At 55.4% G+C, this 21,850-nt stretch overlaps 5 protein-coding genes across 5 annotated transcripts; 1 reads left to right on the top strand and 4 right to left on the bottom strand.

The window, feature by feature from the left end:
• Window positions 1-994: 994 nt before the first annotated feature.
• E0L32_007292 (uncharacterized protein) lies at window positions 995-2,697 on the bottom strand (the record flags this gene model as incomplete). Its single annotated transcript, XM_031142020.1, has 3 exons — window positions 995-2,054; window positions 2,119-2,509; window positions 2,652-2,697. 3 exons carry the CDS (start codon window positions 2,695-2,697, stop codon window positions 995-997), a joined length of 1,497 nt encoding a protein of 498 aa, XP_030993700.1.
• Window positions 2,698-3,668: 971 nt separating this feature from the next.
• On the top strand, window positions 3,669-11,039 carry E0L32_007291 (uncharacterized protein; the record flags this gene model as incomplete). The annotated part of the gene is made up of 3 exons (XM_031142019.1): window positions 3,669-8,357; window positions 8,418-8,506; window positions 8,564-11,039. 3 exons carry the CDS (start codon window positions 3,669-3,671, stop codon window positions 11,037-11,039), a joined length of 7,254 nt encoding a protein of 2,417 aa, XP_030993699.1.
• A 939-nt stretch (window positions 11,040-11,978) lies between these two features.
• E0L32_007290 (uncharacterized protein) lies at window positions 11,979-12,473 on the bottom strand (the record flags this gene model as incomplete). Its single annotated transcript, XM_031142018.1, has 1 exon — window positions 11,979-12,473. The coding sequence occupies one exon, from the start codon at window positions 12,471-12,473 to the stop codon at window positions 11,979-11,981; it is 495 nt and encodes a 164-aa protein (XP_030993698.1).
• A 947-nt stretch (window positions 12,474-13,420) lies between these two features.
• E0L32_007289 (uncharacterized protein) lies at window positions 13,421-15,348 on the bottom strand (the record flags this gene model as incomplete). Its single annotated transcript, XM_031142017.1, has 3 exons — window positions 13,421-14,524; window positions 14,584-15,230; window positions 15,309-15,348. The coding sequence occupies 3 exons, from the start codon at window positions 15,346-15,348 to the stop codon at window positions 13,421-13,423; spliced, it is 1,791 nt and encodes a 596-aa protein (XP_030993697.1).
• Window positions 15,349-18,671: 3,323 nt separating this feature from the next.
• E0L32_007288 (uncharacterized protein) lies at window positions 18,672-20,169 on the bottom strand (the record flags this gene model as incomplete). Its single annotated transcript, XM_031142016.1, has 3 exons — window positions 18,672-19,259; window positions 19,708-19,979; window positions 20,034-20,169. 3 exons carry the CDS (start codon window positions 20,167-20,169, stop codon window positions 18,672-18,674), a joined length of 996 nt encoding a protein of 331 aa, XP_030993696.1.
• Window positions 20,170-21,850: the final 1,681 nt, after the last annotated feature.

Raw genomic sequence — 21,850 nt, 5'->3', positions numbered from 1 at the left:
AAAGTGGGCGTCTGAATAGTTGACGGAAGTTCATCAGGAGCTACCTCAATTTTAACAATCAATCTCCTTGTCACACCCTTGCCCTGGAACTCGGAAGGGCTATCCCACTACCTAAATCCGACGGGCTTGATGGATAGCCAAGTACTTCTGTTAGCAGTCCGTTAGCAGTCCGTCAACTAATCTGACCATCACTTGGGGTGCCCTGCACACGAGGTCAAGGCAACAGATCAAACTTACAGAGTACAAGTACGTCCCGACCAATCTTGAGACTTGCGAAGCTAGTCCTTTTGCCCTCTAATACCTGGGCATATCGGCCTAGATCAGACGTGAGGCACTGGTTGTACGTAGGTACTCTAGAACTCGAAATGGAGATTGACTGGGACCACTGTGGCTTACCGAGCCCTGCCCTTTTACACTCAAACGCCCCCTGCCCTGCCAAAGAGGTGGCTTTTCTGGCGTGATATCGAGGTGCTTGGACCATTCACCCCAGGAACCAGGGGGTCGGGCTGCAGAGACATGTGCTCCCGTTCGGCACACCGGATCGTGGAGCAAGGATCACCAAGACAATGAATGGCTGGAACACCGTGACCCCATTCTGTCACCCAAGAGGCCCGCTATCCTCCAACCTTTCGTCGTTGCTCGTAAGACATGTGAGGCTTGTCGCGAATAGCGCAAAGGCTGCGATATAGCCAAGGCTCTCCGCGAGCTCAGCTCCTGCAGAAACTTTGAAGTACGTGGGCCACGTGTGCTTACTACCTATCGCTCTTGTGCTTTCTACTCTCGCCATTCCAAGCAGGCAGGATGAGTACCTAGTGCTCAGGCAATTGGGGTTCGGAAGTTATTTTCGCAATGGTTGGAGCGAGCACCTGTGCTTTTATTGCCATAGATGACGACTGCCTCCTATTTGTGGTTTTATGCACCAGTCACGTATCGATGATCAGGAAAATGATGGTGCTCATGAATCATTTCTTTTCATTTGACTCCTAGGTATTATCTACCAAGCAGTAATGTCTTCCACCTCTGCTTCGCCAAACGTACTTGACTTGGTCATCTGCCCAACAGAGCTCTCCACAGATTCGCCCACATCCTTATTCATGATATCTGGGAGCACCTCCCTGAAGAAGTTGAGTAGATACCGATTCACCTGCTCGAATTGCAACAGGAAAGCATCGTGCCCTTCCGGGCTGTCGATCTTCTCCAAGCGCGAGTCTTTGATGCCGGCAGCTATCTCTTGCTGCTCCGCGAAGGTGAACAGTCCATCGCTTTCAATTCCCATGACCAGCGTTGGTTGTTCGATCATCGCCAATGCTTCGGCGATGGTGTCAGCGCGGCCGTGAGAAACATCGTGCGTATCTAGTTTCCGCGTCATAGCAATATAGCAGTTGCTGTCGAATCGCTTGACAAACTTGGACCCTTGGTATCGGAGATAGGACTGTGCTGAAAAGTACGTGGAAGTGGGCATCTTGTCTCCACCAGTCAGGCTCGTCTTGGGAGGGCCATGGAACTGAGGGTCAAGGATGGCTGCTTCCGTGTCGGCCTTGGAAGCCGTTGAAGAAACCCCGTTGGGTGGGGGACTAGGCTTGAGCTTCGTTTCGCTATTGTGCCGGGACAGGCCAGTCCTGCTGATGTTGTGACCATCGTTATGGGCATAGAAGTAGGCCTCAGAAGCGGTGTTTGGTTGAGGACGCTCCCGGATGGGCTGCCGCCGTGAAGGATCCGGTATGTTGCGGCCGAACCGAGCCTCAAACGAATTTCGGCTGCGATAGGTCAACAGTGCAGACATGCGTGCAGCCGCAAGCCCTGTGGCTGGCGGATCTTCGAACGAGTAGTACCCGTCCTCGTACTTGGGATCTGCGTAGATGCTCTGGCGCTGAGCCTCACCCCAGCTGATCCCCCAAGCACTGTGTCGGCTTGAGGTAGCGATGGGCGCAATGCAGCGCACATAGTCTTTGCCAAAGTATGCCCACTCGAGCACAAACATGCCCCCGAGCGAGCCACCAACGACAGCTGCAACTTGACGAACCCCAAGATCGTCCAGAAGAAGCTTGTGCAGACTATGGAGCACAGTCAGCATCATGGGACTATCGCGAGGAGCTTTGGTTATGATCTTGGACTTACTTCACATCATCGCGAATCGTGGTCAGGGGGAATTCCGGCCCGTACCGTTCGTTCTTGGGATCGCCATCCTTGGCCGTGACAGGGCTTGCAGTGCCATATGGACTGCCCAAGCTATTCATGCAGACGATGAAGAAGCGAGAGACATCAAAGGCACGGCCAGGACCGCCAAGTAGGGGTCCCCACCAATCGGCTACATCTGCACTGCCGGTCAAGGCATGACATATGACCATGGCATTGTCCCCGGTGGGAGACAGCGTGCCTCGTGTGGTGTATGCCACGGGGACATTGTGCAGCGTAACACCCGATTCAAGGGTGAAAGATGGAATGATAGCGATCTCTTGATCCGGGATCAAGGATGCGAACGGGTTCTCAGGTTGAGACTGGGTTCTTTCTTACAGGTATTCAGCCACCGGTCTTGATTCAGGGAAATTGATTGAGAAAGGAAGCGGAAGATGAGAAGAGGCCGGCGTCCACAACTACCATGAGCGCCGGGACGAGGGGCATGGGAGGTGTATGTAGGTATAAGTACTGACCGTATTTGGGTGTAACCGCGCCATTGGCAGAATTTTCGGCCGCCATAACTGAGAGCGCTTTTCTCAGAAGGCTGTGGTTTGTCGAGGTCTCTGCGGAACCACACACGCACGATTGATGGATGATGGACAACGAAAATAATGGACGAGAATGAGAGCTTGGGACTCGAAGGGGTTGAGGGTGTTTTACGGGCTATGAATCAGATGCCGATGCAAGCCTTTGCTTCTGTTTGACTCATCACAGGGCAATATGTGAATGATAAAGCGGCAAACCGATTGCGCCATTCAATCTTGGCCAGATTGGGTAATGAGCCCAGAGCTGTGTGTGTGTCGGGACGGCAGCGGAGAACTGTTGACCGGCACCGACGGTTTTCCAGCTGGCAGAGGGATGTAGCGCCGGTCCCACTTGATGCCCTTCAGCCTTAGAGACAGACGCACAGACCTGCTGGGCCCCCACCAGCGCCACACTTGTGGCTGGAGCATTGGGATGACAGCAGCCTCACTGCGAGGCTGCTCGCTCCCGGCAAGTGGTGGCCTGGTCGCAACACGCCAAAAAGTAGCTCCACGCGAGACATCAGTCTAAAGTGAAGAGAGAAGCCCTTGAGCTACCTCCTCCACCACTACAATCACCACCAACTTCACCGGGTCGCAGCAGGTGTCGCAGTCGCAGGAGATTCACGGCCCGCTCAGATTCTCTTCACTTTCTGGTCAGCCTCCGCTCTTTGTCACTCCCTCACTGGGCTGGCGACCTATTCTCCCCATCCTTCCTCTTTTCCTTTGTGCCTCTTTTGTTTGTCGCATCTTCTTCACCTTTCCTGTCTCACCCACCTCGACCTTCCCACGATCCATGATTGCATATCGAAGCAGACCTCTCCTAACAGATCACCAGTTACAGAGTAATCAACAGACAGCTACCACGGCTTTTGCAGCAGCCTTTTACCCTGTCTAGCGCATCACGAGCCTCAAGAGAGAGTCTTCAACATACATGAATCACCGAATTACTGCTACCTAGCCGAGGAAATGCCTCCCAAGCGCAAGAGGCCTGAGCGAGGAACATCCGATAGCGGTGGCGGCCGCCCCTCTCCTCACCGCCCCGAGCAGACCATGCTTGGTCAACACGACAGAGGCCATTACGATGGAGGTGGCCGTGGTGGCCGCGGCGGCCGGAACATGAGGAGAAACGACCGTCGCGACTTTTCGCAGAATGCTCACCCTTCAACACCGACACCCGCCAACTCAACACCCGCAGCCCCTAGATCTCCCACCCTTCCCAGGCCGCCCAGTGCCCCCTCCCAGCCGGCTCTGGCTCCTCCTGCGACGGTCGTGGCCCCGGCCGAGCCTGCTCCATCAGAACCCGTCGGGCCTATCAACTCTGGCTACATCTACGAGATTCTCACCAATGAGTGTTTGGGAAGATGGCAGTCTGGTGCTCGGCAAGAGATTGAATCGCGTGGTGTTCAAGCAAGACAAAACAACAATGCCGCTGAACTGTCGGGTATCGTTCAGGAATTCATCCATTCGGTTGTCGACTTGCGGATCGACCCTGTCAGCGCTGGAACGGCGGTCAAAGAGATCATCGGGCCCCGTCCAGATGGCGCCGAGGAGGCCGGCTTTGCCTTCGATCCTCACGTCCTCTTCCTGGACTGCGTCTCAATCATACTAGAAGTCGAGGGCGGCGTTTATCGCACTCAGCTCCGCGATTTCATGGCTACGACCGAGGTTTCTACCACACTTGCTCGACAAGTCCTAGACCCAGATCTTCTGAACCAACTGGGACTCCTGCGCAATACCTTCCCAAAAATGGCAATACGACAGTCAACCAACCTACTTTACCGACAAGCAAACTACAACTTGCTACGGGAAGAGTCAGAAGGCTTCTCGAAACTGATGACTGAGCTGTATGCGAGCTGCGCGAATGCAGCTCCCGACTATTCCTTCACATCAGCACGCACAGCGTTCGACAGGGTGAAGGCATTGATCGGCACCTTCGACCTCGACGTCGGGAGGACCCTCGACGTCACGCTGGACGTCTTTGCGACAACCGTCATCAAGCACCCCAAGTTCTTTGTCAAGTTTCTCCGCATAAGTTCATGGTGGCCTAGAGGCTCTTCGGAAACTCCCGATAGGGCGTTTTTGGAGGGGCTCCCGAGATGGGCACAGCCTGAACTTGCCGATAAGATGACCACCGACGATGAGAGTGAGGCAAGCATTGCCGAGGAACGTCGGAAGCGCGATGTGCAGTTCTGGGACCGCGTCCGTGAGACTCATCTCGACGCCTTCTTTGAGCTTGGAGGCCGAGAAGTTGCAGATGGTGCCACTCGACGCGTCGCGGAGATTGCAGGTGCGAGCCCTGATGACGACGCCGACGATGACGAGCAGCGCTGGATCAGGATCACCAAGACCTTGCCTCCTCAAGGAAACCGCATTGCGGCTCAGATCCTGGGCTTCAAGCTTCGTTTCTACACCTCAGAATTCAGGAATGAGACCGATGTCCTCCCGGCCAATATTCTCTACCTCGCGGCACTCCTGGTCAAGATCGGCTTTGTATCTCTATGCGACCTATATCCGCACCTGTGGCCCCTTGACCAAGATATGGCCGCGCTGCGTGAGAAAAAGGAAAAGGAATTGAAGGAGAAAGAACGCAAGAATAGGCCAGGCGGGGCAATGAATGCTCTGATGATGGCAGATGCGTTGCCAGACGATATGCCTCCCCCGGGTTCTACCACTACTCGCCGCGATGCGCTCTCTGGAAAGCAGGACACCACGGCCAAAGAAGCTGGTGAGGCCGCCTCTCAGAAGCCGAAGCTGCCAGAACCGCTTGACCAGAAAGTCCAGCTTCTCGAGCACCTTCTCACGATAGGTGCTCTGCCCGAGTCACTGTATATCCTTGGACGATTTCCCTGGATCGTCGACACCTTCCCCGATACTGTCCTTCCTCTTATTCACAGAATCATCAAGCATTCCCTGACCAAGGTGGCTGAGGAGAGCCAACCCGCCGCTACAGTCACGCCTGGCTGCCCTCCTAAGAAGATGGCCGATGCGGACCAGAGTGGTGTGCCGAAGGGCAGCGTGAGACAGTCGGAACTAGTGGTGAAGCGGCCTTTGCGCTGGCCATTTCCCGATAGACACGACGTCGGCGATGGGCAGACGTATCGCTTTTATTTCGACGAGTGGGTCGATACGGTTCCGGTTTGCCAAACCGTCGACGATGTCTTCTCCCTTTGCAACTCTTTCATCAATGTATCGGGCGTCAACATTGGGCGAGATCCGGAACTCTTGGCCAAGATTGCGGACATTGGTCTAAAGAGCCTCAAGGATGATCGGTCAGAGGGCAATCTTTCCCGCTGGCATGATCTGTTGAAACGTCTCCTTGTGCCCGCTCTGAGTCTCTCGCCTCCGAGCCCCTCCATCAACGATGCAATCTGGAACTTGCTACAATTCTATCCGACCGCGGTTCGATATGCTATCTACGCCGAATGGTACGAAGGCGCAACCTCGCGGCTGCCCGCTGTATCGGCCGCCTTCGCTCGCTCTCGGTTGGAAACGCTCAGCACCATGAAGCGATTGTCGCTCACAAACATCAAGACAATGGCAAGGACTCTCGCTAAGACCACCTATTCCTCGCCTGGCATAGTCTTCAAGGTGGCGCTCGACCAGATCGAGGCGTACAGCAACTTGATTCAGGTGTTCGTCGAATGCGGCAAATACTTCACTCACCTCGGCCATGATGTTCTTGTGTGGTCTCTAATGAGCGCACTCGGCGGGAAGCAGAGAAGCAGAACTCAGGAGACCTCCGTCCTCCTCACTAGCAAGTGGCTTCAGGCCCTGTCTAAATTCTCGGGCAATGTGTTCAAGCGCTACTCCATCATGGACCCAACACCCGTCATACAATACGTCAATGACCAGTTACTGAAGGGCAATTCCACTGATCTGGTCATCCTCAAGGAATTGATCCTCACCATGGGCGGTTTGGTGTCGGACATGGACTTTACCGATGCCCAGCTTCGCGCTATGTCTGGTGGCAAGATTCTGCGAAGACAGACCTTGATCAGCCTCCAAGACAAGCGCTTCGAGTCGACAAAGAGCGCAAAACGATTGATGCAGGCTTTGGTCGACACTAGGCTTGCCGGACGACTGCTTATCAACATTGCTCAATATCGCCAAGCTGCTATCTACAAGGCATCTGAATCAGAATCACACATCAAGTACTTGTCCACCGTGGTCGACGACTCGCATCAAGTTTTCGTACAATATTTGGACCTCTTACGAAGCAATCTGGAATTCGACCAATTTGACGACCTCGTGCCAGACATTGGCCGATTGATGGGAGAGTTTGGCCTGGACGTCACGTTGGCCTTCATGATTCGCCGGGCCGGGCTTGCTCATCGTCTGCTCGAGTCGCCGGCATCAGTTTCGTCCGTCTCGGAGCAGGACAAGTCTCAGTCAAACCAACCCTCGGCGGATAAGGATGGGGATGTCACCATGAATGGCGGCGATGCCGTCGATGGGGTTGAGAACCCTGAGCTGTCTATGGACAAAACGGGTGTCGATGAGCAGGGACCGGAGGCCATGGCTATCGATTCACCTGCCCCGACTACAAATGCTGCTGACAAGAAAAAGAGCGACGTTTTCTTCGACGTTCTCCGGCCTGCTATAGATTCTGTTCAGGCTGTCATTCCGGAAAAGGTGTGGAAGTTCATGAGCGCCGAATTCTATGTCATCTTTTGGTCCTTGCAGCTCGGCGATCTGGCTGTACCTCGTCCCAGCTATGAGGCCGCACACGCCTTGGTCAAGAAACAAGCCGAGGACGTCATGAAGGACCGAAGCGACATGTCGAGGAACGGAATGGATCTCAAATATGCAAAACGGGACGAGCTGATGGAGCTTGCGAAAAATATCCTGCAAGAGGCGGTTCACCACGCTGAGCGAAACCAGAAGCTGAAAATACGACTTCTGCGTCAGTCGAGCACGTGGTTTCCAGGCACTCCTTCCGATGCCGATGCCATTTCTGACAGTCTTGTCGAGCAATGCGTCTTCCCCAGATTGCTGCTCTCTGCAAGTGACACGGAATATGCATTCCGGCTTCTCAAATTCCTTCATGAGAACAAGACGCCCAACTTCAAGCTGATGTCGTTCTACGAACGCCTGTTCCAGTCAAATCGACTCCGCGATCTCATCTTCTCCTGTACGGTTCGCGAGGCCGAACATCTCGGTCGATTTTTCCGATGCATCCTTGGCGATCTCTCAAGGTGGCACTCGGACAAGACCCTCTACGAAAAGGAAGCTCTCGGCCATAGCCCCAAGGATGGCCGTAGGACATATCTCGGCTTCGCGGAATCTTTCGATGATGACGGAAAGCCTTTGACTTTTGTCCAGCACCCTCAATTCCGGGACTTGCTGTACGGCTGGCATAAGAACCTCAACATTGCACTGAAAGACTGCCTGGAAAATACCGAGTGGATGCACATCAGAAACGCAATCACGGTGCTCAAATTTGTCCTTGAATTCTTCCCCGCTGTTGATTTCATGGGACGCCAGTTCGCGGAGCAGCTCAAGAAGATCACAGAGCGTGAAGCCGCGTCCAAAACAGCCAACGAATCGGAGGCTGCTCACCGTGTCGATCTGTCGGTCGCAGCCCAGACTGCATTCTCCGAACTGCAGAGACGTAAATCGAAATGGGTCATGGTACAGGCATTCAGACCGAACGCGGTAAGACCATCACCCTTGTCAAATGAAGCAATGCCGTGCAGTAATCTGACTAGAATACAGTCTGGAAAGGCTCAAGAGGAGCCGAAGGCTGGTGAATCAACCAGTCTACGCCCAACTGCACCCGAATTCAAGCCGAAAGGAGCAGCCACGTAAGTCGTAGTCACCCGCAATCTCAATTCTGTTTACTTCGACTAACGGCCCAAAAGCGCGGCGGCAGGGCAGTCAGCCAACGAGGCCGAGGATGGAGAAGTCAAGGACGGAAAGGCTGGGCCAACTGATGCCAGCACGGCAGGTGCCTCGTCTCGGGCAGGTGTGCCTAACAAACCGGCACCAGCCGAGAAGGACCCGAAGAGACTGGACGCGGCGACGCCTGCGACGTCCAGCAGACCGTCTACCCCCAAGCCTTCTCCCGCCACGACGAATCATGTTCCAGGACGCCCAGAAACCTCCAGGACGTCAGGCTTGACATCTTTGCCCCACCCGAGCAGCCTACCAAATCGTCCAGATGTGCCGGCACCCGGTAGAGGGTTTGGGTCTGACCGCTTCGGTCCTGGAAGGAATCAGGATCGCCGCGAGACTGCACCAAGAGACGTCCCGGAGCCAAGAGAACGAAACCACAGGGACTCGCGGGATCCGAGGGAGCCTAATCATCCCCGAGATCTCCGAGATGGGCGAGATTTCCGGACCCCCGAGGCTGTCCGTTCAAGAGATTCTTCTGGACCTGATCGCCGCACGACGGAAAGTGCTTCTAGGGATCCACCTCGTCACTCGGAACGGGACCGATCATCAAGGAACGACTCTACGCCACGGCGCCAGGATCCACAACCTCCTGAGCGCGACTCGCGCACGTCTCGCGACAGACAGTCTGGAGCTGGCAGAGGGCAAGACCGGACCCCAGCCCGGGATGTGCCCACAGCCACACCTTCCACTGGTCCGGCATCTCAACAGGCCCCTCAAGACCCATCCGTGAACCCAGAGCGCGCAAGGCTGATTGCTACGAACGATCGGCCCGACTTCCTAAATCCCGCACGAGCTGCACTGTTCAATGACTCTCGCTCGGCGCCAACTCGTGGGCCGCGTGAGGAATCGAAGGATCGTGCTTCGTCAAGAGGACAGTCTCCAAAGGCCTCAGACGGACGCAGCACAGAGACCCCTATCTCGGATAGAGTTCGTGATGGGCGTCAGAGTCGTCCCGCCCAGAACGACCCGCAAGGAGCCAATCGAGATGGCCAAAATGAGGGCGGCAATGCTACCCCCAAAGACAGGTCGGCCGAGAACAGCAATGATCGAGCCAACACAGACCGAGGTTTCCGAGGTCAAGGTCCTCGTCAGCAAGAGAGCGATCATGGAAGACTCAGTCACCAGGATCCCAACTACGGTCGCCTGAATCCAATACAGTCTGTTGCGGACAATATCCCGTCAGGGCCCAGGGGTCGAGGCCGCGACTCCAACAGGATGAGCTCAATGAATGCCCCACCCCGACCGGATGCACGATTCTCGAATCCGGAGACACCTAGGGCTCCGTCGCCGGATCGCCAGCCTCCATCTGGACCCTCCTCGTCGAGGGGGCGACGCGGTCGTGGCGGTCAATATGAGTCGAATCCCAATCCGCAGTCTCCAGCAGCGGGCACAGCATCGCCATCAGCTGGTCTCCATCCAGACCGTGCAAGGCATCTGAACAATGTGCCGGCCCCACCCCATGGCTCTGGAAACTTTGCCCCTCCTCCTCCAAACAGCTCCGTCGGCGTTCATCCCGATCGACTCAACCAGATCGCACCGCCACCGCCACCACCGCCGCCACCACCTCATCCTTCTCGGAACAGCCTGCCTCAGCACTCTTCGCCTATGACAAGCGGGCCGCCAGGCCCTCGGGGCCAGCCCGGGAACCTCCCCGCTACTCCCGGTGGAGATCATCGTGGCAATCACTCTACACCAACCGGCCCATCTCCGTCTAATGAGCGGACTAGGAACCGAGGCGAGAGGATGATTAGAGGCATTCAAGACACCATTAGCGGGGGAGGCGGCAGGAGAGGGGCCGGACACCGTGGCCAGATCGCAGGCTCTGATGCACAGGTGCTTACCGGCGGTTCTCCTGTGACAACTCCGGTCTTTGAGCGAAGCGATCCCATGCGTCGGGACCCGGGACCTGACCGGCCTCCAGCGGGGCCTAACGGTGAAGATCATGAACGGGGTGGGCGCCGAGATCATCGGTCCGACCGCTCAGGACGGCCCTCGCGTCGAAGCAGCAGGGAGCGAAGCCCGGATCGAGATCGCGAGGCGAAGCCTCATAGGGAACATCGAGATCGCCGGTCGGATGTCTCTGCTGCTCCAGCGGGGCCTGGCGCAACCACCACGAGCAACAGCACAGCGGATAGGAGACCGGGCCGTGAATCAAGTGGCGCGAATAGGGACGCACCTCCTATCGCCAACAGAGATCCGAACCGCGAGCCCTTGGGAGGAGGCCGAGAGTCGAGGCAGAGAGGTGAAGGCCGAGGAGATGGAGGTCCGGGCAGACCAGCGGAGGAGTGGAGCGGTAATGGAAGAGGAACCCGTGGCGGAGGCGGGCCGAGAGGAGGCGACGAACAACGCCGGGACGGCCGTGAAGATCGAGGTCGGAAGCGTAGGAGCGAGGACGGTGCCGGCTTGATGGGTAACGACCGCGAGAAGCGACAACGACGTTAGTGGCGACCGCGCCGAGGACGAGGATTTTCATACTGAAAAATGGATTGTACGAATTGTGCTGCGGATGAGTCTTGTGTGTGGGACCGGAGGAAGAGCTGCCATGGCGGCGTCAAACTCGAACATCTTCGAACAGCAACAAGTTGCATCTTGATATCGCATAGCGGATTTTGTCAATCTCGTCAGGGGGCCGGTCGGGTTGTCTTGTGTTGGCCGACTATCAAGAGGGGGGGGCACTGTCGTCTTTGTTTTCTTTCCTTGGACGAAGAGTGCCACGACATACGGACACATCGTTGAGGGCATCGCATTATACAAATTATCAATTTTCTACTTTGCGTGTCGTGGAGGTCTTGGACGCTGTCCGGAGTTGGAGTTTTCACGGCTGCAGACGAGCACCACAATTTCCATTTACGAAAGGCCTTCCAATTCAAAGAACACTGTTATACAATATACGCACAAAAAAGACCATCTCCGTTCTCCATTTGGGCCTCCCAAGATACGACAAAACGACATCACTGGAAGATTTGAAGAGGATTTTCGACTTTCCCAACGAGAGCCAGCAATTTTCCCAATGGCTTCTCGCTGGGACAGGATTATATTCTTCTACGTGACCTCTTTGAACGTTTGGCGTTATGAAACGGTGCTCTGCTTCCCTCGAAGGGCAAACTGCATTTGCATTCTGAAAAAAAGATACCCCTGTACTACTATTATACATGTTGTATAAGAAGCGTAAAATGCCACTTCGTGCCTAGATCGGCGGAGGGAAGGGAAGGGAAGGGGAAGGGGGGGCTTGTTTCCTGCGCTTTGCACATGAGCAGGGCCTACTACATCTTACTCACTTCCCCCTTTTCGCCAACGCATGATACTTGTATACATAATGATGCATGATTGTATGGAGTGCCACCAGGACGAAACGGGCTCTCTCTCTCTCTTTTTAATCGCTTAGTAGCATTGGCTCATCCGCTTGAGCGTGTTCTTGCCCTTGCACTTGACGTCGGCGCCCGCGTCCCAGCAGACGCGCACGACCTTGTCCCACTTGCTGCTCTTGCCGCCCTTCTTCTTGGTGGCGCCGCCGCCGCCGCCGTCGACGCGCTCGAGCTTGGCGGGCCGGTTGCCGTACTCGGCGTTGCAGCCCGTGAAGCGCAGCTTGGCGCCGCCGAAGGTGAACGCCCCGGCGGCGCAGGGGTCGTCGCCCGCCTTGCCGATGGTCAGCCACTCGGTGCAGCCCTTGTCCTCGGCGCGCGTCTCCTCGTAGACCTTGAGGTAGGCCGCGCCGGACTTGTCGTCCCTCTGCGTGCCGAGGGCGAGGGGGGGCACGGCCCCGCCGAGCAGGTCCTCGCGCGAGACGAGCTGCGGGGACGAGTACGATGGGGGCGGGGCGGCGAGGGTGCTGGCTGCGAGGGTGACCAGGGTGAAGAGGATGGCTGTGGGCTTCATCTTTTTGGTATGGTATTGTTGTGACTGATGAGAGAGTGTGGTTGATTCTTGTGGAAGGCGTGAGAGGTCTCGAGTCTTGGGAGGGATGATATCGAAGCCAGGCCATGTTATCCGCGACGGACACCGGGAGCTTAAGTACTCCTGAGCCCGGTATTGAGCCCGGCAGAATCCTCCGTTGATGTATAACATGTCTTTGATCGCGATGGTGGCCCAGTGACTACATCATCGTGCCCTTGCAGCTGCGGCGTAGTTGAAGTTGATCTTGTGGGGGTGAGGTGTGAGTAAACTACTTTGTAGACACTGTGAATAGAAACAGCAGGCTTGGAGAGAATGCTTTCGGTAATACCTCTTTGAATCAAGGTCGTTCCGCGGGAGCGCGGCTATGATCATGCATACATGCTTGTCGATCATCCCAGCCTCTATTCTACAAGTACAGCAGATGCTGCGGATGGTCTCTGTGCCGCTCGTTGCTGTCGTCGCATCCACGGCTCGGTGGACTGGACAGACGTCGATCTCCTTTTTATGGAAACAGCACGTGGAATTTGGGTTTGGATGTTTCCAAACAAGGCGGGCGAGTGATGCAATTCGGTACGGCACAGCATCGCCGACTCCATCGCCAAGAAAAAACACCCAGTGCCTCTCTCTACACACGCGGCATCAAATCTGGCAGCCTCTTCGACTCAAAGATGTGTGCATTCATTATGCTTAATCATCAGTTTTCATATTCATTTCCATATAACGCCTATGCCAGTGAAAGAATGCCTGCAACAAAAACTAGAGTGGTATCCATACGTAGTTCATCCTGCTCTAATGCACCGATTTTGCCAGAAACAAAGAAAAAAAATAAAAAAGGAAACAACGCCGCGTAGATGAATCTGGGCTAGAAAGCACATCGCGCATAGTGGGCGCACGCACGGCATGACCACCCAAGCCCTAACTAGCCCAGGCTATATCTCGTTACCCCGGCCGCCACCACCACTGCTGCCGTTCCCAGGAGTGCCCCAGAGCGCCTGACCAACTCTCAGTTGCGTCGAGTTCCTCGGGTTCGGCCTCTGCTGGTGCGGATGGCCTTGCGGGGCGGAATAACCGCCGTACGCCACGTACCGGTCATCATGCTCCGGCATGTCGTACGGCTGCTCCCTTGCCCCTCTGTATGGCACAGGCGCCGACAAGTCGCCGCCTTGGTCGTACGGTCTCGTGCCGTCGTATTCTGCCGGATTGCGGTACGGGCTGGGATCTTGAGATCTCGCATCTCTGCTCCCAGACATGGGTTGCGCGTGTGAGATCAGGCCGTCGGCTTCGTCCTCTGGATGCGGCGCGCCGGGCCTGCCCCCGCTACCACCCGTCACGCCGGTCTCTTGCTGCCCGTACAACTGGTCAAAGCGGCTCCTGCGGAACTCGGTAGCGATGGGAAGATTGTCGGTGCTCTTGCCACCGTTCGCCCCGCCGTAGGCCGTGTTGGCGTGGAGCCCACCGTCCTTGTGGCTGAGGTCGTCCATGTCCACGCCAGCCTTGTTAGGGGCCGTGCGGTAGCTGATGTCCTCATGACGGTGACGCACGCCGACGAAGAGCCAACGGACACCGCGGCCGAATGCCTTGACAATATCCCAGACATTCAGCGCGTCCCAGATGGCTCGTAGGCCCATGAACCCGCCACTAGGTTTCGCGTGTTCGTTGGGCCTAGGTGACAGGCCGGAATCCGGATCGGCAACAGGGTAGAAAGTCTGCGGCGCGCCAGCAGTGTAAGGACGGTAGGGGAAAGCCCAGATATGCAGGATCGAGAAGCAAGCCATCTCAAAGCACAGCAGTAGCATGGGAATGCCGACCTTGAGGTCGGGATAGGCAATAACCTCGTTTGCGTGCACGAGATCCAAGGTAGATGTGCCGACAGAGATGGCCGTCGCTTGCCAGAAGGAGAGGAAGATGACAAGCTTGATGGCCAGCACTTTGAGGAAGGGCTTGTGTTCCTTGAGCGGCTCCTTGAGCTGGATGTAGAACTGGATGACGCAATACATGGCTATTGTGACTGCGATACAGTTGATGGCGATGACCTGTTAACCAGTTAGTTAGACGAGACCCAAAAAGCGTCGGGCAAGCTATCGGCACATACCCAGATATGTGCAAAGACAGGGTTGTTGGAGCTCTCGCAGTAACGGTGAAAGTACTGCGTCACCACCGCCGTGATAGTCATGGCGACACGGATAAAGCAGTAGTGATAGATGCCGATCCAGATGATGTTGAACCAGGTCAGGCCGCTCTTAGGGGTCCTCCAGATTCCTCTCTCGCCGCCGCAGCAGGCCCTGAACCAGTTGAGCGGCCACACCCATGGCTTGATGGGCCGCATGTCTCGAAAGAACTCCTTTTGCTCGTGCAGGTCGGGCGCCATGTAGGAACACATGAGGGCGAAGAAGGACGAGATGGCGAAGGCCTCGTAGCAATCGCTCAAGACCTGGAAGTAAATCGCTTTCCAGTGGTAGCGTAATGATAGATAGGAAGCCGTAGCGTAGACCGGGATCATGAAGAGGATGCGGATGATGCTGGTTGTACGACATGTTGTCAGCAGGTGGGCCATACAGGAAGTGAAGAAGGGCTCAACATACTGCCTCTGCTCACGGGGCTTGGTATAATTGAGGGCATGCATCCATATCAAGAAGAAGCTCATAAGTATGGCGACGAGCGTGGACCCTGCCGCAATGATGAGGGCAAGCTGGTGGAATGTCAAGGCACCAACTATGACCTTCTCCGTGCCGGGGACGACTAGATGAATGCGCAGTCAGTATCTTTCTTCGCATCCGTAACCGACAGAGCCAGCTCAGGGGCACCAGGACGACGTACTCCTCATGTCCTCCAGCGTGGAGTTGCACGTCAAGTTCATGGTTGCGACCTGTTATCCCACGCGAGTCGGATCTTTCCTCCACCTCCAATCAATCCGCCCGAGCGTGTCTGGGTGCGCGCGCACACCTGGCGGGAGCCTCGCCGGCGAGCCTCGAGCAGGCGCTGCAGGCTGCGGGATCGTCGCCAGTCGTCTGGGTCGCGGGTGCGGATGCAGCCGCTTCTTGGCTCTGGGGCAGGCGGTCTTGGCTTTCCTGCTGACTCGACTTTATTGGCTTGTTGTCGTCGACCTCGATGCGAGGGGTGATGGATGTATCTCCAAATGCCGTCCGGTGGCTCCTGCTTCCTTGCGATTTATTTTGTCCTCTTTGTCGTCGCCGCTGATGAAAGAATCTGCCTGGCTATTCGCAGGCCCTGTGACACCGGATTTGAAACTCGAGCACGCCCAGTGACGTTTGCGGGGGCCAATTTAGTGGCAGCGGGCGCAAGCGGGAGGTGTTGGTCCTGGTGGCGGTGTCGTGCTCAATAATGAGCGTTTTGGTTGTTGAATAGTCTTGGATCCTGCTCGCCCCGGTCAATCGACGACAGGCAAACTAACAATGGGATTTCTACTTGTATTGTCGGTAGGTATGCGGAAAGAGAGAGAACTTGGCCCATAGTACGCAACTACAGAAGCCCATCGCGAAAAAGGCAGGGGCTCCAGCCAAGACCCCCTTCTCTACTTGTACGTATTAACTATTTCTTGGCGGGGCAGCGGATTGGCGGGCGGGAGGGACGGAGAAGGGTCCTGAAACTTGGAAGGGGGCCATCATCAAGGCACCCGAGCACCGCCGCTAACCACCGCCTAACCACTCTACCGGCCACTGAAGAGAACGTTGGCACACCCGCCCTAACCAAACTGCGGTTAGCAGAGCTGCCAATGTCTACTGCCCTCCCAGGTCCTAGCCGCAGGCGCGGTGAGGCGGTGCTTGGCAAGCTCCTTCAATTCATGTCCAACCATCACACTTGCAACAGCTGAGGATTGAGGCTGAGCAAGAGGCCTCTCTGGCGCCCGAACAACCGGCGCGTTTGAAGGGGGGGCCCTCATTTGCCAACTCGGCGGTCAACCGAGACGCTTCATTCTGTCCATATTGGTCTGTCTGACAGACAGGATTCCTGTAGTTAGAGCACCTTTTGCTTGTGGCCAAAGCAAGAACTTTGATATATGAGCATGCTTGCTTGCTAGGCGGCTGCATAGACACTCTATGGCAAACAACGGAGTTGCAAGCTCCGCGAGGGCGAACTCAAGGTCAGGGACTCGTCGTGTAAGCACCGGCATGCCTCACATCAAGAAGAAGAACCGTAGGTAATGTAGTTGCTTCCAAACAGCAGTCCAAACAGCAGCATCAAGTCGAGGTTCGGTCAACCAACCACAGCAGACAGTCTCTCCTGGACATCGGCTTCAGTCATCAACATAAAGGACCAGAGCAGCAAACTCTACCCCCGGATCACATCCCCCCCATGCAGGAGTGTATAGCGATGAGCAACGCCACGGCATCATATGCAATTAAGAAAAAAAAAACACAAGAAACCTGTCTGTCTGCACGCGAGGATCGGCACTCCCTCCCACTTATATGAATTGTGTGCAACACACGCAAGCCTGAGTGCCGAGGCTGGAGGATCATTACATTAGTCGATCAGGACGGCGAGACCACATGAAACAAAAAGATAGCGAGATCAGATTTACTCCATCCACTGACCAGCCGGCATTCCCATTACACGACATTCGGATGCAGACATGTAGGGGTGTGTGTGTCCGGTCCAGCTCAGCGCGGCGCGATCCACATCACTAACTACCTAGCGGTCCCGGCGACGCGCCTTCTTCCGCCATGACATCAAGTCAGATGCGCATCCTCATTTCCAAAAGACCGCGCCGCCCCTGAACCGCAAATGGGCAACCCCTACCCCGCCGCCCGTGACGCGAAAAATACGATCGCCAGGCCCGCCGAAGCAAACAAAAGGGTACAACGATGAGGGAGAAGAAAAAGTAGGGGAGGGATTGTGGGCCCGGTGTGCGTAATCACCAGGCTCTTCTTCCTGTTCCTGACTTGCAAACACGCGCTCGCGGCGCAAAAAGGTAATTTTAAATTTCCCTATCTTTTTCACATGATCTACTCCGTAAGTATTGTGATGAGATGGGTCCTTTTGGTGGTGGTGTGTCGGTGTGTAGGTATTACACACCACAGCGAAGAGCAGAACCCCTGCCAAGCCGGAAACTTCCTCCCCCCTTGCTCTTCTGAAAGTCGGACCAAACCACACACAACCCATGCCTTGTAATTAACAAACAGCGTTCCGTTGATAATCGATTTCAGCTAGCGAGACCTACCTACCCGGCACCCTCGTGCTGGCTCCTGCTCCGGCCTTTCCGCCCCATGGATCGACCCAGCTCTCCACCGCATCTCGTTTCAATTGCCGTGGAGACGACGCAAGGGCCAACAGCCTACACGATCATGACATCTTCGACTTGCGGCGTTCTCGATTACAGAACCATGGCGCCATGTCTTAGTAAGCTCCGACGAGACGAGTCCCTCGAAGCTTGGATAAGGTACCGTGACGAGACTGAATGATCTCGTGAGGCTGGTGAATCAATTCATCGAATGTCGAAATATGCTATGATTTGGGAAAATCACAGTCCCGTGCAAGAACTGTTTCCGCATGGGTTGTATGTTTGGCCAACTTTGTATTCCTCACGGTCTTCCTCACGGTCTTCCTCTGAGGAGACCACTGCCTCCCAGTACATCAAGTAGATGGAGATTGGCTCCTCTCCATGATGCGCGTCTATGTACAGATACTGCCTTTTGCCTCATTATGTCCCCGGCCACCACATCATTCTCTTCGAAACCATTCTTGGCCCGAAAGGTCTTGATACCGGCACCGCCTTCGTTATGAAGCGAGTCACCGCCACGCGGCGAAGCCCCCGATTTCAATAGCTCTATAGTACACATCGCTCAACTTTTGTGCCACCCTCCTCGCACGACTCTGACACAACTGAGCCGAGTCAGGTTCGGAGAGCCCAGCCAAGCATGGTCAGGAAAGAGGCCAGACCCGCATTTCAATGCTCATGGCACTCTTCCTGCCTGCTTGGCGTCTCATGGCTTAAAGGTGGTTGATATTGCAAAGACCAAACAACTCGTGGTCTTGTGACGCCTTGCTCCTCGGTAGATGTAGTCCGGGTCCTATCCCGAAGAACAAAAACAAAACGCCATGCTGGTATCTCGGAAATGCAATTTGAAAACCCTCTCGATGACGGCAGGCGGGATGGAAAAATCGTGTACGTCGTGCGAAAATATGTCACTGTCCAATGCGGAATTGTATAGTCAAGAAGGTTCAATCGTCGTCATCCGGGTCGGGATTCGTAGCCCTCAGCACCTTGGTCGGCTGGTGCACCCGTCTCGAGTAATCCTGGTCGTCACGCAGTGTGTTGATGCTGTCGCGGCTCTTGTTGTCTGCGCGGTTGTAAATACCGCTATGGCCAGGATCGATTCGCGGGTCAATCGGCATCAGCATGCTGCGTCTCCGCCCAGATTGGTCGCTTTCCCAAGGTCCTTCCATCTTGCCCAGGTACGGAGGCGTCACGCCCACCTCGGGAACCTTCGAGGACTGCGTCATGCCCGCCGAGCTCCCGCGCGGCGAATGGCCATCCATCTGGTCATCGTCGTCGTCATGCTGTCTCCTGCGCCTTCTGAAGACGACGAAAATGATAATTCCGGCGGCAGCGGCTCCCACCAAACCGACAGCGATGCCTACTGCCCCACCGGTGCTGAGCCCTTTCTTGTTGTCAGTTGACGTCTGTGCTCCGGCTCCGGCCCCCGCGGAATCGGCGGGGGTAGAAGGCAACACCGTGACGGTGCTGACGGTTCCGCCTTGAGTCACCGTTCGGATGGACGGCGTGGGAGTAGTATTTGAATCGCCCGACTGGAAAGGTGTCAGCATAATATTTTCTGCGAGACGCTGAGCAAACAGAGAAAAAGAAAGAAAATAGAAATAGAGATTCTACAACGGAAAAATAAAGTCCTTCTGAAACTGCTGCAATTGCAAACATTTAAGAAGGGAGAAAGAAAGAGGTGAAACCCTACAGAAGTCGAGCTCGAGCTTGAGCTTGAGCTAGAAGAAGACGACGTTGAAGTTGAAGAACTTGAAAAAGTCCTCATCGGCTGCCCCCGTCTCAGTCTCAGTGGTTACTTTCCTCTGGGATTACAGTGTGTTTGTTAAAATATCCAAGACCTTGACGCGAGGTCCTGGGCCGATATTTTGTACAAAAGGGGCAACTTTCGCCATGAAGGGATTGTGAAAGAAAGACAGGGACGGGGAAGGAAGGGGGTTCTGGAGCCTGCAGTGGCACGAATTATGACTGATCACTTACCGGAGGAGAAGACGTCTTCCCAGGAGTAGAACCTCCCGTTGTGCCAGAGGGCGCGTTGGCCAGCGTCATGTATCCGAAGGTGCCATCTCCGCCGCAGACGTCGTCGGTGTAGCCAGGACACGGAGCGGCACACTTGGAGACACCGACCTGCTTTGACTTGTCGGGGACATAGTTGGAACACCAGCAGTACTGTCCCTGGACGATGGCTAAAGCGTAGTTATCGTCGAGGCAGAATTTATTGCAGAGGCCATCTGACTGCCAGGTGCTGAAATCTGTCCAGGGGTTAGTGCTATATTCCAAATGTCTCGGGGTAGGCTCATACTCACTGGCTGATCCTCCGGTGTTGATGCTGGCGCAATAGTCCATGGGTATGGAGGGTTTCGCTTGGCTCATGAGACCCCCCAGCAACACACTGAGGGCGAGGCTGCCCATGAGCCGGGAAGTGCTTCGCCAAGAAGCCATTGTGAATGAGGTCTCGTGCCGTTACTGAAACCAGAACAATCAGTATATGCCCGAGGTCAGAAGTTCAAGCAGAGAGCTATGAAGGAGCAATTGGAGAGAGGGGAGGGGGGTAAGGACGTAGTCTGGGGATCGCATACCACTTATTGATCTTGGACGACTCGGGACGGCCGACGGGCCGGGGATTGCAGAGCAACGGCAGTCCAATCTGCAGAGTACAGAAGCTTCCTTATACGACGAGACTGGCGCTGGTGGCCGTGGCCATGACAGTCGGAGAGCCCGCAGTAGAGGAGAGTGTGTGAGTTGGTCTCGGCAAGGTGAGGAGGTGAAGGACAGCAACCGAAGCCGGCAGATAGATAGCGGGTCGGAGGACTGTCGACAAGATGAGGCAAGTCAATGCTATCTTGTGTGAGAAGAGGATGACTTGACAAAGGAGCCGTGCCGCAAGGTCAGAGACGTGGGACCTTGTTTGGCGGTGGTGTTGTGGTGGTGATTTGGTGGAATGAAGGAAGAGAATTTGGTGAGAGGTGCCAGACCAGAGAAACGGGAAGGAGATAGGGAATTTGGAGATAGGCAGGGCGGAGCTGAGGTAATAAGGTTGGGCTGGTGCTAAAACCTGCGAAGAGGGTGGGTGGGCGCACGGGCACAGGCACAAGGGACAGGGCCAGTGCCAGTGCCAGTGGGCGGGTGCTGCTGTGGTGAGATCAATGGGCTCCGTTAGCAGGTACCACCGCTGGTAGACCACACCACAACCTCGTAACCTCGTACTGCAAGAAGTACTCTAGTGTTGCTTTATTTTAGCGGCCGACCGACCCTAGGAGCTTTGGGCAGGTATTCCCCCGTCGTGGTATTTATTGCCTGTCGACAGATACGAAAGGATGGCTCCTCTGGCTCTCCCTTGGGAGCGGTTTTTTTTCTCTTTCTATTCGTTCCAAGGCTAGGCGCGTGTCTGTACTCGACTTTAGCTCCGCAGGAGACACCCGGAAGGACTAATGGAGGCAGGGCCCTCAGTCAAACCCTTCTATCGGGAACAGGCAAGTACAAAAGAACAAAAAAGAGACTATTCTTTCGATCGGGAGGAGAGCAAGGAGAGTGAGCCAAGAAGGAACGGCTAAGAAGAAAAATCCCGAAAATAAAAAATAAAAATAAAAAAAGAGGACAAAGAAAAATCTACCAGTCGTCGACACCGGCGCGATGTGGGTAAAAGCGACTTGGTGATGATGGTGTGTTGCGTGCGTGTGTGTGTGTGGATTCGGTGGGAGACATAGACAAGAAGGAGGAAAGACAAGAGCTAAAGTACCTGTAGGTGGGAGGAAGAGGCGACTCAACAACGAATTCGAAAGAACGAGATCTTGGAGCACATGGAAAAACGCAAGCGGTGCTGCAGCGATACAAGAATGGGAGGACACGCTAGTGCGGTGGCCTGAGAAGCGTGGAGCAACGGAAGTGGAGATGAACGAGAGCCGTCGATCAGAGAGCTGAGCACTTACTCCGTACCGGGCAGGGATCTCACGAGGGATACTTTTGCTGGACTCGCGGCCAAGCAAAGCCAGTCCTGCCCCAGTGAGCCAGTGTGGCCGGCAAGGGTCCGGTCGGTGGAGGTGGTGAGCTGATGCGTGGTGGGTGGCATGGAATCGTATCCAGCCATGCACTTTACTCGAAGAGGAGGAGAGCCATCTGTCAC

This window comes from Thyridium curvatum (assembly GCF_004353045.1).
Source record: "Thyridium curvatum strain D216 chromosome Unknown NODE_44_length_342116_cov_83.455874, whole genome shotgun sequence".
In the NCBI taxonomy this organism is placed as follows: domain Eukaryota; kingdom Fungi; phylum Ascomycota; class Sordariomycetes; order Thyridiales; family Thyridiaceae; genus Thyridium; species Thyridium curvatum.
This window is presented reverse-complemented; position numbering and strand designations above follow the sequence as displayed.